This window comes from Stegodyphus dumicola, chromosome 7 (assembly GCF_044657685.1).
Source record: "Stegodyphus dumicola isolate Sdum_Otavi_A_Nest chromosome 7, ASM4465768v1".
Lineage (NCBI taxonomy): Eukaryota > Metazoa > Arthropoda > Arachnida > Araneae > Eresidae > Stegodyphus > Stegodyphus dumicola.
This window is the reverse complement of record NC_140774.1, coordinates 76,014,505-76,033,578: the sequence shown is the minus strand read 5'-3', so window position 1 is coordinate 76,033,578 and position 19,074 is coordinate 76,014,505. Positions and strand designations below refer to the sequence as shown.

Sequence of the window (19,074 nt, the reverse complement as noted above, 5' to 3'; positions counted from 1 at the left end):
TTGACGCCCCTCTGTGATAGGCGCCCGGGACATCATACACCCCCTTGCTCCCCCTCGCTATGCCACTGTATTACACCACTACCAATTCAACTTCTATCAAACATCTCAAACCTAGTAAAGCTGCTGCTCCTGTCAACAATCTCTAATATAACCACCAAGATCTTCATTCTTAAAGCCATCACTTTTATCAATAAGATCCTGAACTCTTATTTGAAACTCCAGCCCTTCCCGACAAATTGGAAGAATTTATTACCTTTCTCAAACCAAACCAGAACAAAATCTTCCTGCGGAGCTATCGTTCTGTCAGCCTCCTTAGTGCATTTTCCAGAATCTTCGAACGCATTATTCTTCATCTGCTAATCGCTAACTGCAATAACGCCGACATTCTCCCTCCAGAACCATTCGAATTTCGTGACAATGTTACGGTGAAACACCGAAATCTGGAGAAGGTCGACTTTCACCGGTGAATGTCAACATTCACATAGTCGCTTGGTGTATGTCCGAAATATTTTCCAAATGCTCTTATTTCTGACTTACACCGGTAAATGTCGGCATTCACCATGTACTAATGGTGAATGTTGAATATATAAGAATATTATATTTTCTTCTCCGTAATTCTGTCGCGAAAAAACGCACTTGAGACTTAAAATAAGAACTTAGAACACACAGTACATTCAAAATGAGAAAGGAAAATAATAGAAGTTAAAAATTTACTAAATTATGTTATTCAAATCTTATTTATTGCAACAACTTAAACTACTCTGACACTTTGAATTACACAAGAGGCCCTTGCTTTTACAGTTGCATTTATTTGTGGAACACTTCTTTTTGCAATGACAGCATGTACATATACTCCTCTCTTTTCTACCTACACCAGAGCATATCTGTGATTGTGGACATACACCGGTGAGGGTCCGAATGTACAAGAATATAATGCAATATTCGATCTTTCACCGACGTATTTGGTGAGTGTTGACATTCTCCGGTGAAAGTCGACATTCTCCAATTTCGGTCTTTCACGGTAACAACAACACACCAACTATTTCGGGTCATTATATGATAGTCGAAGATTTTAACACTAAAAATCTGACCCGGTGCCGTCTTTTTAGATATCTCAAAGGTGTTTGACAGAGTTTGGCACTTTGGAATAATTTATAGACTTATTTATCTCAAAATTCCTGACTTTACCATCTTCATCATTGTCGCCTTCCTGAATAATCCGAAATTCAAAGTCAGAATTAAAAACTGCTCTACTACTAAAGCATCAACGCAGGTGTTCCTTAGTTTAGTGGACTGGGCCTCATTTTTTTTTTTTTTTTTTTTTTTTTTTTTTTTTTTTTTTTTAGTATTTATAGCCATGATTTCCTGTATAATTCTAAAATTCAAATCATCTTTTTTTGCTCATGATGCAACAGTGTTCACCGAAGCAGAAAATATCAGACTCATTTGCATTTACCTTCAGAATTACTTCGACAACCTTGAAACTTCGCTAAACAAATAACGAGTTAAAATCAACTCTCAGAAAACTTGCACTTCTCTATGCTTGTCTTATTTATGCTCATGAGAGAAAAACGCACCTTCATAAACTACAGGTTTGCAAAATAGTCAGTGCACCATGCAAAAATTCTTGATTCACCGCTAACTTAAAAGTGCAAATCAACCACTATATCCGTCATTGCACTGCAACGTATTTTTCGTCATCCAGCAGAAAAATATCCGTATCCTGTGAAATACGATTTTGAAGAAGTAATTACCATTCGTTTTTTATCACAACGATATATGTGGCTTTACCTCGTCAGTTTATCTTGATTCGACCTTTGCCATTTCATTCTTTTATAACCTTCATTTGCATTCTCTCTTCATCATCTACATATCTGTATAGCATACCATCTGGTTCCGATTTGACATGCTTCGAACATTTCTTCCCCAACTCGCACAGCAATTCTAGCGTTGCAACTTCTTGCACCGTTGCTCATGAATTGAAAACATCATACATAGTAAACAGGGTTCGCTCCCGACACTTCAGGAAACTTGTAATCCGGAAGAGGTGAAATATCCAAAGTGGAAAGCCATCTAGGCACAGTTTACAGCGTTACGTGATGTACATACAGTACCAATCATCTTGTTCTAGCGCGAAGCCTTTAATTTCATGCATCAGTTTCGAGAAATTACACTAGCGCGACTGTAAGTTGCAATACTTGCAAAGGCAACTTTGTTTTTCGTGTTTTTGGGACTCTGTACATTTGGTGTGTGTGTGTGGTGTATTTAATTATGGCAAAGCACATTAGGGCTATCTGCCTAAGGGGAGGGATGCCTTCCTGGAGGACTTTATAAGGGAAACTGGCTCGCATACACGTTACACATGGGGAAAACCACGAAAATGCCCATGCAGCCAGCCCGTTCGCGGGATTCGAACCTCGGACCGAACTACCAGTGTTCAGTGTATCACATTTTTCATTTCTGCCAAATTGTTTAGATTATCACCATAAACAGTGCTTTTGAGATAACCTCATAGACAAAAGTCACAGAGGTTGAGGTCTGGTGGGAAGAGGGGATGTGTTGGCCTATAAGACGTTCATTCGTGAAATGTTGCCTAAGTAACTATGCGACACTCTTGAGGTGGTGCCCAGCCCTGCATAAAAATCGCAGTATCTAAAATGCCACGTTACTGCAGTTCATGTATCACGAAACATTTTAATATTGGCTCTAAGTGAGCTGCAATCGCAGTGGTCCAGCTGTCGACTGCTCTTCAGAAAAAAATGGTTCAGTTATAAAACTAGCTGTCATTCAACAGTAAACGGTGTGAAATGACTGTTATGCAATCGAATGCAGTAGGAGAATGCAATGGAACTAGATAGATAACATGAGAGATTTCTTTGGCCCAAATCGATTAAAAGCGTTTTGAATCAGTATCTTCATGTTTTAGTGCCGAATTCAGGCTTAAAAAATTACAAATTAGCGATCTGTAAGAAAACGATTTCCAGATTGTACGCACTTGTGAGAGTGATTTGCGATCTCACATTTTCTAATCGCTAACTCGTGGTTTTCACGGACGAAATTCTCACTTACAGGGATGGCGCACTCGACATTTATCGAATTTAACTTCTTTAAATAATAATTTGCCTACTTCAAAGTTTCTTAAGAGTATACAACATATTAAACCCGTTTAACAAAAGGTTAAGTTAGATTCCGACCCATATTTCGTTTAACAATATTGCATACAGCACCATTTCCCCCCTGGTGGTGAGGTTTCGAACTTCCTTTTTTTCGCGGAAAATAAATTCCCATGACCTCCTTTACACGATTTCCAAGTTTGATAACACTTGATCCGGTAGTTTTCCTTTTATGACCGTTTCAATGTGGAACTTTAATTATAACCACTCTGTATATTATTAAATTTTAATTTGAAGCTATGCGTTATATGTATACCATGCGTAAAATTTTCGCTTTTATGGAAAAATAAAAAATCGAAGCAAATATACTTAGTATAATGGACCAAAACTGAAAACATTTCCCCTCCCTCCGAAAATAAAATATTGAAATTTCGAACTTGAATTTACTGGGTTATCGAAATATTTAATTTGACTTATCTTCTAAGTCCTAGTTCCGACAACAATTCCGTCAAAAATTCCGAATTACTTAAGCTAAAGTTAAAGATTTAGTATATATTCACTGTATGTTAATAAAGTAATCAGAGTGTAATAAAAATAGGTTATAGAATTTACGCTGATGTAACTTTTTGTCTGACTGCACAACATGTAATGGAAGAGAAGGTTTGTAGAGATCTGTTTTTCACATGCCTCTAAAAGTAGATTTCATATTAATTTTGTCTCTTCAATGTCAAAAAACTTTCCTTTGAGAGGCAACTTTAGTTTTTGAGAAAGAAAAAAAAAATCACAAGAAGACAAATTTGAAGAACATGCAGGACGATTGAATATACATACTTATTTTCGGAACACAAGCGGTTTTTCCGACTGGTTATTGAATAATGAAAAGATGCATTGTCATGCAATACAAAACATTTGGAATACGTTTTCTGGCTGAATAACGTAAGATTAAAAGTCATCTGCTTAATTCACATCCATTTACAAGTCAACTACTCGGGCAATTGCAGAATCGTTTTGATCCTGAGCTTGTAAGACAAACCTAATATCACTGGATTTAAACACTTCTTTAATCTTCCGAGAACGTTCCTTCTTTAGCTCATATTCCAAGAATATTAAGTGAATACAATCATTGCCAAAGAAATTGAATATTCATTTGCACTACGGCTTGGTAGTTTACTAACGAGTTAACAAAACTTAAATTCTGCTTTTTGTGTCAAAGAATACAACAATATTTTAAATATTTACAAATAAAATATTAAATTGGAGATTTAATTGGAGCCTCATCAGTTGCCTAGCATTTGAAAAAGAAAAGATTGTTAAATACTAATTGTTTGCTGCTCAGTCTAACCCAGGCTGCATGGTTGGTTTTCTTAGTTTTTTAGGTTCTCTTTACAAACATTCTCTATGAAAGCATCTTAATCAAACAGCTCCCATGTTCTTTCTATGTTCAAATAACCAACTAACCTAGTTTAAGCGCGATTTCCAAGTGAAGTTACTAGTAAAATCCGAATACTCATTAAAAATCATGTAGCTAGCCAATCGGGAGTAACATGAAAGATACGGAACCAATAATTGAAATGTTGTTACGGTACGCTGTTCCTTAACTTAGATGGTCATTCCTTAATTAAATAGCCCACCAACAGCCGAGCGGCAAAGACGCTGAACACTGGTAGTTCGGTTCGAGTTTCGAATCCCGCGAACGGGCTGGCCGCATGGGCGGTTTCGTGGTTTTCCCCATGTGTAACGTGTATACGAGCCAGTTTCCCTTAGAAAGTCCTCCACGAAGGCATCCCTCCCTTTAGGCAGATAGCCCTCGTGTGCTTTGCCATAATTAAATAATCCAATTCAATCCTTAATTAAATATAATTGATTTGTAAATTCTACTAGAACTGACGGTAAGAATTGAAGTGGAAATAAGTAATATGGTGTGCAGTCTTGATTAATATAAAATTAAATATATTTGCATAGAAAAATGTTTGCATTCAGACAGAAAGTTTTTTGAAATATTTGCAATTACTTTATAAGAAGGATTTATTAATAACAGTAATAATTACTTATTATATTACTGATGATTAGGATTCAGTTCTTGACAATTACATTCTAAATTAGAATTTTAAGGATATAATGAAAATACGCTACGCACAAAAATACATTTTAGGAAAAAAATGAGTTGATTTTTTATGTTTTAAAACTTCTTAAATTCATTTAGTAAACATCGTATCCTCGTTGTTTATTGAATCCAGAATGTTGGTGTCGTTTATATAATTATTCTTACTTGTCCACAGAATCTGCTGACTTATCCAGCCTTTAAGTAGCTGCAGATCATTTCTACATAACCATTGAACTTCCATTAATTCAGTCTCTAGAGGGTTGTACGTTTATATATAATTTGACTTTTATAAAAAATGATTATTCTAAATATTATGTTTCTATAAAAATATATTGTGCTTTAAAAATATGGATAATAGGATCAGCCGCCCTTTCAGCCACTTCAAAAGCAATAGTTTGTTTAGAAATAAATTATGCAGTTAATGTCATAAAATTCAAATAAATATCAAACGAAAATTCTCAGTTTTAGACAATTCGATTTAAACGAAGTAAAGTAGCAGACGATAAAACGCCGAAGGTAAAAATTTACTCTTACAAAAACTTACTCTTAAATTTTTTAAAAAAAGAAAAGATACGAGAGAAATTAAAAAAAAAAATAGTTAAAAATTTGAATAATATCATCTATAATTTAAAAAAATAGCCTTTCATATAGTATTAATAAATATTTATTACGCATCATTGAGGGAAAAAATGTCATATAATTAATTCTCCGTAAAATTTTACTTGAAGTTTAAGGTTAAAAAATAGCTGTGGCAATTCAGTGTAACAAAAATCCATAGACCACATTTGGCGTTATTATCGCTCAAAAAAAAGGTGCCAAATTTCAAAACGCGAAATTATGTAAATTCGTGTATATCTTAGAAAATTTTGAGTAAAAAAGTCTAATTTTTTGCAGATATGCTTAAAAATACACCTACTTTAAGATGATGATAAAAATTTTATAGGTTATAATTCAAAATTTTTTTCGAAAAATCTATAGAAATTATTTAAAAATAAAAATTTAAAAAATAAAACGCAAAAAATGGGTAAATTTTATTTGGAATGAACCAAAATTTCGAAATGTGAGAGAAAAAATCAAAAAAGTTTAATAAAAAAAAAGAGATATTAATAAATATTTGCCAAATTCAATTAACATTGAGGAGCTAAAATTTTGAGAGCTAATATTTTAAAAACTATTCGTACGATTTTTACAAAACTTGGTATTCTGGCATAATTTGAGTCGTAGAATCGAAATATGTAAAAAAATTGGTATGTTATTTCAGAAAAAGTCCGATTTTGTGTCAAAATACCTATGTTAGAATAGTACTATATATAAATCTAATATATATCCTAAGTCGCGCTTTCGAGACATGAAAAACGTAGTTTGAATTTTGTCAATCGCCCCAGTAGAACGGGAGATATAGCACTGTCCCTTTTTTTTTTTTTTTTTTTTTTTTTTTTTTTTTTTTTTTAGCAGTGTACAATCACAGTGAATTAAATTTTAGCTATACGACCGTTTCCCCTTCAATCTAAACCGCTTAATCGCTGCGCACGACAAAGCCGAGCCTAGAGTATTAATATAATCCAAAGTAAGTGGCTAGCACAAAAAATATTCAGTTACAGAGCTACTTCAAGCATGGGGCATAAATTCGGAACTAACTCTCCTACTGCGAACTCTTAAAATCTGATACTTAAAATCTGATATTTAAATACTATTTCCGAACTCATGTATATTTGCATATGCATCATTCAAATTTGCCTTCCTGAGGAATTTGAAATCAGAAGGGAAAGGAAGGTTTCTTAAAATAAAAATAATTGGTTAGGACAAAATAACGTCTTTACGGTTAAATTCATTCATTAATTTTAACACGTTTATGATTTCTTCATTCAGAATTAAGAAATAATAAACCTGTTGTTGATGAATGTTCTAATTTTTCTTATGGGAAAACAAGTCATTTTACTTATTTTATTCATATTTATTGCTATTGTTATATTACTAAAATATTCATGCATTTACTTTTCATGAATGAGGAAGCTACACTATTGCTTTACTAATAATGTTCAATTAGGAAATATTTGTTCCCCAGCAGCATTTTTCTGCAGTTCTCAATAGGTAGTACTCTCCATTAAGATCTCATTAATTGTTTTCTTCAGCGAGAGTTGGAAAATTCAAAATAAATAATGTAAAAATAATTTCCTTTAAAGTTCAAAATCGTTGAACTTTTTAAAACACAGTCTGAAATATGTTCGTTTGAAACTTTACGGGGAAACTTAATATCGATCGACAAATAATTCACCCTTAAATATGTTAATTTCTCTTTCTCGAATCTCAGTTTAATCGTAACTAATTTCAGAAGAGCTTATATGTTTCACTCATGCCCCTGGATATATATTCTCTATGTCTAAAAACTCAACACGGTCAGCTGGTCAGCTAGTTTCAGTTTGTGCCTCTTATAACACCGTAAAACTTCATGATCATTTTATTTACTAGTGATAAAAGTAGAAAACGAAATAATAGTCAAAAGTAGTAATCAATATTTATGTTAACTATTTTGGTAGAGTGAATGAGTAGAGAAAATGTAAAACCTACTGCGTTCAAGTTGAGGTAAAAATTCATCTGTCTAAATCTTTTATGTTATTTTTATTGTTTTTACTCGGAAGAAAGGAAGTCTAGATCTGGCGATATACGTACTAGAACTCTAAAAATTTATAAAAAGCACTATATTTAGTTTGGAAGTTATAAATGTTGTCAGTCTGCTCTGATGATTGTAAAAAACCTGGCATGTCTACCTTGCAGTCAGTAACATGGAAAATACCAAGAACTGTTACCATTATCTCGGCCTTAGCAGAGTAATATTATAAAGAAAGCATATGAAAATATGTAGCATTAAGTATATGAGCTATACTTGGGAATAATTTTGTGTCGTTCTTATTAATGAGTTACATCTCAAGTAAAAGTAGTGGTAGTACGATTTTTCTGAATTCCGTCCTAGATTTTTTATCAAGCTACAGAATAAAGTCCATGAATCTCGAATCTCTCTTCTTTTACCATCAGACTCTCGGAGAGGGTTCTTACACCGCAAATTCTGAATGTTGTCATCCAGCAAAACAATAGAAAATATCCATGCTTTATCTCATAACTGGAATTTTGGCCCCTAGGCGTGGATAAAAACTAAAGGAAGACAAGGGTCAAATTCTATGCTGACTAGTATACCGATCGAACGGTCAGAAATATTATACTAAAGTTATATCTCAATTTTTTGTAAATTATCTTGGTCTTTATCAGTTCTTTTTTTCTTTCTTTCTCTTTCTCTCTCTCTCCCCTTTTTTTTTTTTTTTTTTTTTTTTTTTTTTTTTCAGAAATGACACTTGTAGCTTGTGTGTGCATTCCTGGTTTTCGTGCCGTATCAGCAATACGTAATCTAAATGGTAAAAATCATAAATAATTATCAACAGGAAAATCGTTTTTTTTTTTTTGTCTTTGATTTACTTACAGGAAGAGTGACTTTGTTTTCCACACAATCTAGCAGTCCCACAGGATCAGGCACCACTGAAAAAAAAAAAAAAAAAGTGCAGATTTAAAGAGATGTTTAACTTTGATAAATATGACAAATGAGAATATTTTATGTTGTAAATTTAAATTTCTATTCATAAATAAATTAATTGAAATCAACAGTATTGTAACTGAGAATATGATTATACAATTATAAAACACATTTCTCATTCAAAATGTTTATAACATGTATAGTATGAGTTAGAACAATGTAGAATGTGTGAGCACTTTCTTAATGAACTGGCTGATGTACTTATGTTACGGATGCAGAGACCCATAAAATTTCTTATGCGTCCATCTCATTCCCCCAAGTATCATTGAAAATTAATTTGTTTCGGATATACCAAGATTTTCTTTAATCTCATAAATCTGCGAGCCTTTGTGGAAAAAAACCAGTATCCAGTAGTTTTTGCACCAGTCGTATTCAAATCATGATTTTTGTCGTTGGAAAACTGATGATTTCAATGTGACGGCGTCTTTGTGTCCTTCCACTATTTTAAATTACACATATTATACTTCCACAGTTACAATCTAAGTTAGCCTAATCTCAAGAAACCAGCATACCAATGGTCAAGTGAGTGCTACCGCCGAACCCTATAATTCGATTCAAGTTCGAATTTAACTAACATGCTCGTTGCATGGGTGTTTTTATGGCTTAAACGCAGGTATAACATTAACAAAACTCATTTTCACTTACGGAGCTCTTCAGGGTTTATGTTTGTAGGCAAATAGTTCTCTCATGCTTTGTTTCAGTTAATTATTCCTTTCCAACTCAATCTCGAAATACCAACATATTTCGCATATTGAAATAAAAAAAAAAGTTATAAAAATGTCCCAGTTGATATATTCATTAAAATTAAAAATAATATTCCATAACCTTTAGGTTTTAAGGAAAAAATTAGCCCTTGAAGAAATACCTTTTTTAGTATTGATAGTTTTTTAGAATTTAAAACTGTTAGTTTAATTCAATCTGACATATGATTCAAAATATAGTCGAAACTTAAGTAGTTTTTCTTTCTTACTTGTAGTCTGGATATATGCCCTTTTGCTATTAAGGTACAGACTGACGTATTATAGCAATTAGCAATACGCGAGTGAATGTCATTTCTTCTTACATGAGACAATAGGCATTTTAGTTTAGAAGTATACTTTTAAAATTATGTGAAATCTCCCTGCAGCCATATTAATTTCAACGAGAGCATGAAATCGGCTTCAAGGATTTTATCGGTTATTTGCATTATGTTTTTAACAGTCAGTGAATGGCACTGTGAATATACGAACACACTAATATTTGTGAAAAATGCAGCATTATGAAGGAATTGTCGGAAATGAATAAAATTTATTCCACATGTTATTGATAGAGTTACAAATAAACGATCAAATTTAATGTAATCATGGGGAAAGGCATTACATATGGCTTCGACTTGACACCAAAGTTCAGTTTTAATATGTGCCTCACCAGCCATGTGAGCGAGTCCCCAGCCGATGAAATCCCAGACTGCTCAATGGGCGACATAGTCGGGGAATAAGCAGGCCATGGAAGAAGCGAAACCTATTGTGCCTTAAAGAAGGCTCGTGCACGGGCATTATCCTGCTGAAATACAGCGCCCGAAATGCGTCGAAGAATGAGGAGGACTCCTGGTTTCACAGCTTCCCTTAATGTAGTGATCACTGTTGAGGCTACCCACAATCTGCACTAGATGAGATCGATAATTATACCCAATAGCACCCCACATCATAATGCCAGGCGTTTGTGCGGTATAACGCTGGATAACACACTATGAGAGCAGACGTTCCTCCTTATATTGTTTGACACGTACACTTCCATCACTGTACGCCAGACTGTAGAGAGATTCATCGAAGAAAACAGCTTGTTACCACAGTGCACGCCACGAACCTTACTGCCTTGCCCACTGAAGTCGGAGGCATCTGTGATTCAGTGACCGGGGAATCCTACGTGGAGGAACCCTTACACTCAGTCCTTGCTGTAGCAGACTACTCCAACGTTGTGCTAACACACGAGGGGACGCTGTACCATCCGTCACAACCATGCGGATAAGGTGTCTGTCATCCCTTGCCGTTGTGGTATTGCATGTCCACTGCCAGGATTTCACCTTCTTCGTTTCTACTCTGTCAGAAGCAGTATTTAAGATGCGGTTTCAAGAGTTCGTGAGGAGTAGTAGCGGAATTAATTCCGAGTTTATGCTTTTGCGTGACTGAGATAGCTCTCCATTTGGTGTTAGCCACCCTTTTCAGATTATATTGATATTCTAGGCTCGGCTTTGCTGTGTGCAGACGATTTAGCGCTTTAGATAAATAAAGAGCCAGTCGTTTAGCCATCCCAATTTATTGTGATTTTACATTTTTATTTTCTGTTCAATTTTATTTAACAGCAAAGTGGTGGTGAATTATGAGCACCCAGTGAGTGCATCTTGTTAAATTTAGCTCAAATAAAAAGGTTATTTAAAACGTTCTTCTGCAGTATTTGTTCTTCAAACACATAGCGAGAATTCGCTACGCAGTCTTCTACGCAGGGTGTACTGTGAATGCTCCCAAAAAGAGAGACTCTACAAAATAACTGTAAAACCAAAAATTCTCTTCTGAAATACAGGTTTGTTATAATTAAAGTGACCCTATTCAGACTCCTCTAGAACCTGTTCTACTTATTGAATTTTTATGAAATTTGGTATATATGTTATATGGACCACGGGGAAACGATTTCTATTATAAAAGAATAGTTCAAATTTTATACACCAAGGGGAATTGTGGCGCCTACATAAGGATAAAAAATCTATCAGAATCATTAAAATTTATTCAGTTACAGAATGTGCTCAATGTGTGCTACATTGACATCAATTAAGTGTTGACAGCGAATTATAGCATGCTCAATGGTAGCGCGAAGTAATTCTCGAAGGATTTCAGCAAGATGGCGAGTAATGCTGGCTTTTAACTCAGTAAAGTCCTAATTCCTCTTCCATAAACACGGTCTTTTAAGAATCCCCACAACCAGGTATCGCAGAGATTTTAGTCGGGTGAACGAGGAGGCTAGGCATCCGGAAAAGCTCTGGATATTACACGATTCTCGCCAAAGTTAGGCACGAAGTAGTTCTTTGATTTGGCGTCCAATGTGGGGAGTTACTCCATCTTGCATGAAGACAGTGGTCTGGAAACATTGCAGTTCCTATAAAGCAGGAATGACTTTCTGTCGAAGGAGTTCACTGTACCGTGCACTCGTGACAGAGGAGTGAGATTTTCAAAGAAAAACCATCCGAGTATACAATCAGCAGCAAATCCACACCATGCAGTCACATAATCAGAATGCATTGGTTGTTAGTGCAGGACATTAGGAGGTGATCCATATGCGACAATTTTGATTATTCACAGCTCCATCTAAAGAAAAGTGCGCCTTATCTGACCATAGAATTTTCCAAGGCCACGCGACATCGACAACCATTCTCGCCAAAAATCGGCAAGCAAATTCAGAGTGTGTTAAGTGGTCTTGAGGTTGCAGATTTTACACCAAGTGGATCTTATACGGATACCATTCTAAAATGGATTGCAGAATTTTTTGTATTGTCGACCAAGGAATTGCCAACTTAACGTGACACCGATCGAGCACTTGCTGAAGAATAGCGGGAACTGGAGGCTCTTGCAACCACAGCAGTAGAGGCTTCTTCCACAGTTTCATTCTCAGTCGGTTTCCGCCTTCTTTCTGGAAGCACACCTAAGTCTCCAGTCTCTTCAAATTTCATAATCATCTTCTTCAAATGGGCCTTTTTCGCAATCCCTTTGAACGACGGTACTCACGCAATCAGCTAAGTTATTGCTGCCGTTCTGATAAAATAGTAAAGTTCGATCTTTCTTCTGTAACGGCATGATTAACGACAACAAAGGCACACAGAATGACTTTCTGGCTCTAACTACAAGTCTCTATGAGTGTTTTTATAGGTTTGACTAATTTGCTTAAGGAAATTTTGAAAAATGCCATCTGGTGGTCAAAATTTGAACAAAATTTTTATTGCAGAAATCTTTTCCTCATAGTCCATATGACGTATAGACCACGTTTCATCAAAATCCGATAGGCAGAATGGGTTCTACAGGGGTTTGAACAGAATGCCTTTAATTATAACTACAGTGTATTATTAAGATCTTGTAGGATCCCATCGAAATTTTCCCGCAGAATGGCAAAAATTTGCTTGAGATGCACTACAAGCTCTTGACTTTAGTTTTTTATTCTTATTTCCATTTATTTATTTATTCAATTTTTATAATTTATCGAAATCTGAAACAGGCACAGAAAATTATAACAGCTTCCTGGCAGATCAAGTATTTGTGATACTACTGAAGTCTGAGAGCCAGAGCTGTCTGTTTGTAACATCATCTACTCCAGAACGGCCGGAAGTTGAGTTTCGAAAGAGGTTATTGCCGGATTTCCCAAAATTCGTGGGAAGTCATTTCGACCATTCTCATCTTCGTTCGACTTTAGTCAGCCGAGATATTAATTAAAAATTCTGAAAACGCTAAATTTCGCACTCATTTTTCCGAGTAGCAACAGTCTCGCGCGCTGGAGATAAAAATCTGCTTTATTTCGAAAAGTATTGCCACTGCTCGCTTTGAAATCGTAGAGTTTGCTAACAAAAAATTTGCAAGTGTTACGAAATATGAACAATAATAGCATTGCTATACATTTATTATTATATAAGATCATATTCTGACATTGAAAAAAGCACGCGACCGCATGTGACGTCACTGGATGTCGAACATGGACCTTATAAGAAATAGACTAACACAAATGGGTTTTCTCCCTCGTCTGAGGCGTTTTCGGCTGTCACCTTGATCACATCCGAAGGAGTAGGGACGACTTGCAGAAATTTAACAGTGGTTGCCTATTGCAGCGTGTATAATTGTCAAGAAAAAGCTGGTTGTAGCGCCTCATTTCACAAATTAGAATTTCTCCATATTTTTATTTTTGAAATTGAGATTGATTTTTAAAAATTTAACATATTTATCAAGCATAATTAACGTTCCAAATAATTATAAAGCTATTGCATGCTTTCAGGGCTGGATTTTTTTTTAGCTTTTCCTATGCTGTAAGGAAATTTGTAACTACTTCTTTTAGAAAATAATATTTTAAATTTGAACTAATAGAAAATTTCAAACAAGCAATTTTCTCTTGCAATTTTTATGCTTTTTATTGGTGTAAATAAGTAAAAATACTAAAATATTTAAAAACGAATTTTTGAAAGTTTTGTTTAAAATTCTAAATTGTGCTGCTTTTTTAAAATTATAGATGAATATTATAGCATAATTTCTATAAAGGAATTTTATTTCAATTATATTTCATAATACATCATAGTGATAAAACACTTTTGACTCCTTAATAATTTTTATACATTTAATTCTAATATTAAAATTGTATTTAACCGTAATAATTAATTTTGCTTGTATTTTATAGTGATTATTTTTTAAATTTATTTTTAGTTCTGCATAAGATTTTTTTTTATGTACTGTTAATTTAATTTATTAGCCCAAAGGAGCGGTAGCCTAGAAAGGCTGTTAGTTTCGAAGCGGCATTTTGCGCTGTTTTACTATAAATGTCCGTGTCTCCTTGCAAATTGTTGTTACCAAATATTATCGCCCTGTTATATATGTAAAGAAATTAAATAATGAAGAATCTGCATGAATACATGTATGTTTCTCGCACTGTGACAAAAACGACAGTATCTAGAGACATCAAATTTTGAATAATGTAATCCTCAACCCGAACATGGACATGTGGACGGCTCAATTTCGAATTTGTTTTAATCTATTTCATATTTTGTAAAACATTAACGAATTTTTGATTAACAAACTCAACGAGTTCAGAGAGAGCACTGTACAGAAAATAACAGTTTTATCTCCAGTGCGAAAATTCTAAAGATATGCTGTTTTCAAATGTATGCGATTTACGGGCGAAGAACATGATATTCAGTAAATATAGGTAACACACAAAACGTTAAAAAATTCCTTTTGGGCGTAATATAAAATCTGAGTGCTTCTAGATTTTATTTTACCTTTTGTTTTACCCTTCATTACACTCAGAAAATTTTATGCTCCGAATTTTATAAATTACTAAAATAAATATTCCACTTTAATGTTAATAAGTTAATGATGAATGCAATATTCAAGTGTTTACTTAAAATAGTCATTTTTTTTCTCAGTATGAAAATTAATTGTCCGAATCTCTTTCGGTCCTATTCATTTTAAATAATCAATGAGTAATTACAGATAGGAAAATTTATAAACATCGTACAACTGGTATACATTTAGCTTTCCTAGATTTTTTAATCCGTTCAAGTTATAATTTAATAAATATTTAACAGTTTTCAATTAGTTAATTATTTTGAAAGTGAAAGGCAAAATATCGGAAACTCATTCATGAATTAAAATAAACCAAGTACTACCTAAATTCCGAAATTTACAAAAAAGTACGCTTATATAAACACAAATTTATGTTCAGTTTTGCCACTGCATCTCGAATTACAGATTTTAAGTTTTATAGATTATTTGTTTTAGAATTTAGTAAAGGCTAGCTACGAACTTTATAAAATTAAACTGTTGTGCATCTCTGATGTCTTGTACAAGCTACAAAAAACTTACATTTACAGAAGAAATAAAAAATGATTTTATTTTTGATATCTGTTGACTAATATTATTACGCTTTGCATTATGTTAGAGTTTCTTAAAGTGTAGGTCGCGACCCCCATGGGGGTCGTGGGACCTGCAGCAGGAGGTGTCGCCAAAAATTTTAGCAGTTTTGAGATTTTTTTGACTTATTATAATAATTTTACAATTACCAAATATTTCTACACAATGTACCTGAAACTATATAAAGAAAAGGTAATACAGACAAAGAAAAGAGAAAACGAAAACATTTCGATGCATTCCTTTTATAATATAAACGTTATAAACGTTCATTTTACTTGCTTTGTACGTAACGCTGTCATTTCGTCTGTTACTTATTTAAAATTTTCACATTGTTCTATATCTTAAAATTAGAAACTAAAGTTAATAACCTAAAACCACAATAATATATTACAGTACAAGTGAAAACAATTGACAGTTTCACTCAGGCGTGTGTCGGATTTGCGCAATGTTTATGGAGTCCCACAAAATTTTCGTAAATATTATGGGGTCCTGGATCGGGGAAAAAAAAAAAAAAAAAAAAAAAAAAACCTCAGTGATAAAAAGGGGCCGCGACTGAAAAAATTTTAGGAAGCGCTGCATTAATTATATACGATGCACTGCATTTCGTACGTAATTATACGAAACTGCAGAATATTTCCTTCTTATCAATTACGTAATCTTAAGACACAATAACACGCCGAATAAATACTAATTCAGAAGTCAAACAACAAAAATCAGCGTTAATTTACAAAATTTTCACAGGACTAGTTTCGATGGTTTTACCGAACCATCATCTTCAGCTGCAAAACCGCAAATGACAGCTGCAAAACCGCATTTGCGGTTTTGCAGCTGAAGATGATGGTTCGGTAAAACCATCGAAACTAGTCCTGTGAAAATTTTGTAAATTAACGCTGATTTTTGTTGTTTGACTTCTGAATTAGTACGTAATCTTCTATTGAAAGCTGAATACGAAACTTAACGAAACTGAACTTTTACAATATATGTATATAACGTGTGCTATCATCATGCTAGATCAAATGTTGTTACATTAATTTTATCTAAATTATTTTTTAAATAATTCCAAGTTTATAATTTGCGAATAAGTTATTTTCTATTTTTGAATTATTGTAGCATAGTAGTTTAATACAGGATTTGCTATGAATACTTTCTTAAAGTATTTACGTTCTTTACTGCAAAAATTGGTCTCGTTTTATTATTTTTAATACCATTTTAAGTTGCATTGTTAAGAACTAGTGTAATGCGGTAATCTAAAAATTCAAGTTTGGTTTTTACCTAAGGTACTTTAAATTTTTCAAGAAGTTCTACTCCTATTTTTAACACTAATCCCACCAGCGAACCGGCAGTAAAATAGCTGCATACTAGTAGTTCTGACATGGGTTCGATTATAATCGTGGTTTTCCCCATGTGTAACGTGTATACGAGCCAGTTTCCCTTACTCCTCCAGAAAGGCACCTCTCCCCTTAGGCAGATAGCAGCCCTATTGTGCTTTGTCATCATAAAGTAAGCCAAAACTATGTTATCCCTGCCATGACATTAACATTGTCCACTCATGAGCTCGCTAATCGCCCAATTTAAGAGCCATTGGTATCTATCCCTTGTAGAATGAGGTGTTTAATTTACTTCTAAAATATAGCAATATAATAAAATAAACGGCGTAATTTAAAAGAAATATGCATATTCATATCACGTTTTTAGCTTTATTATTATTTTTAATAGAGTAACTGTTTGATAAAATAAAGCTAACTGATAATTTTTATAAGCATTTATACCGTTATTGTAATTGTTAAAGACACTTCTAATGGGTATATGTTATTCAGAATAATCTTTTGAGAATCGCTAGGGATTTTTATTGTTAGCTTTTTCATAAATATATGTTTAAAAATTATATAAGATATTTTTAAAATAAGGCATTTTCTATTTTTGAGAGATTAGTGGTCTTTTACATAGTATCCGCTTGCGAAATTAGGTAGATACGGTTTGAAAAGTCAGCTTACGAGGAAGACTTTTACATGGAATAAACTGGTTGATATATTTATGTTACATACGGGGTATCATGTGCAAAACGATAGCTAAGCAGACAAACATAGTATGCATAAAGACAAAGATATAATCCAGAATTCAGACAGCGGCTAAAGGTACCTGTAAGTTGAATAAAAGGAAGTATCATACATGTTAACTAATTTATCTTTTGCCCAAATATTTTACAAAACGCCTTACATTAAATAGTTTTTTTTTTTTTTTTTTTTTTTTTTTTTTTTTTTTTTTTTGATAAAATAAGCAACTTATACCAAAATTAAGACGTTATAATTAAATATACAATGTACTTACGGCATTGTCGCGTTATCTCTGCCGCAAAATCATATTCTTGGCAAATAATTGCAGTGAACAATGCAAAACAAATTGATAAAGTGTTTAGTCTGATTAGAAACATGATCACTAAGTGCCTGGAAAAATCACAAGTCATGGAAGACTTTTAGAATGCGCTTATATACCTTTCACCTTCTTGCAACAGCAATAATATATGGTTCTAAAAGTCCAGTAATTAAGTTCGAAGAAAAAGAATGCGAAATGACATCAGATAATACTTACAAATGACTTAATCTGTAGAGATTTACGGATTAAAGTTTGTGTAATACATGGAAGATTCTGAAAAACATATTTGAACTAGATACAGCAAACGATTTTTTCCCTTCTCTAAACTAACATTTGATGAAAGTGAATGTCTGATAATTAAAATTAAATATTCGAAGCTACAAAGAGCTTGCAATTAGTTGGGTTTATTTTAATTACCTTTAATTAACCGAGAATTAAGTATGTTCTATATCTGAGTTATTTTAAAGTTATGGCGCAACGTCTTGATTTCCCATACATATAGGAAAACGGGCAAGTTCAAAATAATTGATATTGTATCTAACATATAACTACAGACCGGTTTTCAAAGATCGCAAGACCATTTCTCTGGAACAGTTGGTCTTGTATTTTCAGTTTCAAGCAAGGTATATTTTCAGACTGCTAAAATTATTCATTCGCGTGATAAATTCTTTTAATTAAAATAAAACAAAATTGAATGTTTAAGTTAAAAGGTCTTCTACAGAAAAATCTTAATTAATAAGTTGTTACCGGTTCCTAACAAAGACAATTTTGGGAGACTGTAATATGCAAAACAAGCCTTGAAAAATCCGTCGCAATCTTGACTTTTGTGTGATATAAGCTAGTGGTCTTCAGCTATGTTCTACGAAATTTGGGAATGCAACGTAACTCATAAGGATTCTGCAAGCCAAAATCAAAATTCCGAAGAATTTTTTACTATCACCTGAATTGCAAAGCTAAATATCTAAAATAATTAATTAAATTATATTTTTATTTCTTTTATTATTACTTACATTAATATAAAGTAGATCTATTTTTATAAGTACAATTCTATTCAGTCAAACACAAATAAAGCAAATTATTAATTTTTGATTTTTTCATTTCGTATTAACATGGCGTAAGTGGTAGTATGTTCGTCTGGCAATCGGAATATCTGAAGTTTGAATCCTAGCGAGGGTATAATTGATTTTTAAACTTTTTACTTCGAAAAGCCTAATAGTTTCTATAAAATAACTTACACTGACTTACTACAAGACTCTTACAATTTAC

The 19,074-nt window shown here is 33.3% G+C and overlaps 1 protein-coding gene across 1 annotated transcript in view; it reads right to left on the bottom strand.

The window, feature by feature from the left end:
• The window catches only part of LOC118197115 (uncharacterized), a 43,548-nt gene extending 25,627 nt beyond the window's left edge, over positions 1 to 17,921 (bottom strand). Inside the window, exons 1-2 of the mRNA XM_035368608.2 lie at positions 17,764 to 17,921; positions 8,690 to 8,745 (exon numbers count right to left, since the gene is read on the bottom strand). Of these exons, the coding sequence (XP_035224499.1) occupies positions 8,690 to 8,745; positions 17,764 to 17,899 (192 nt within the window). The 5' untranslated portion in view covers positions 17,900 to 17,921. The remainder of the gene's footprint in view (positions 1 to 8,689; positions 8,746 to 17,763) is intronic.
• Positions 17,922 to 19,074: the final 1,153 nt, after the last annotated feature.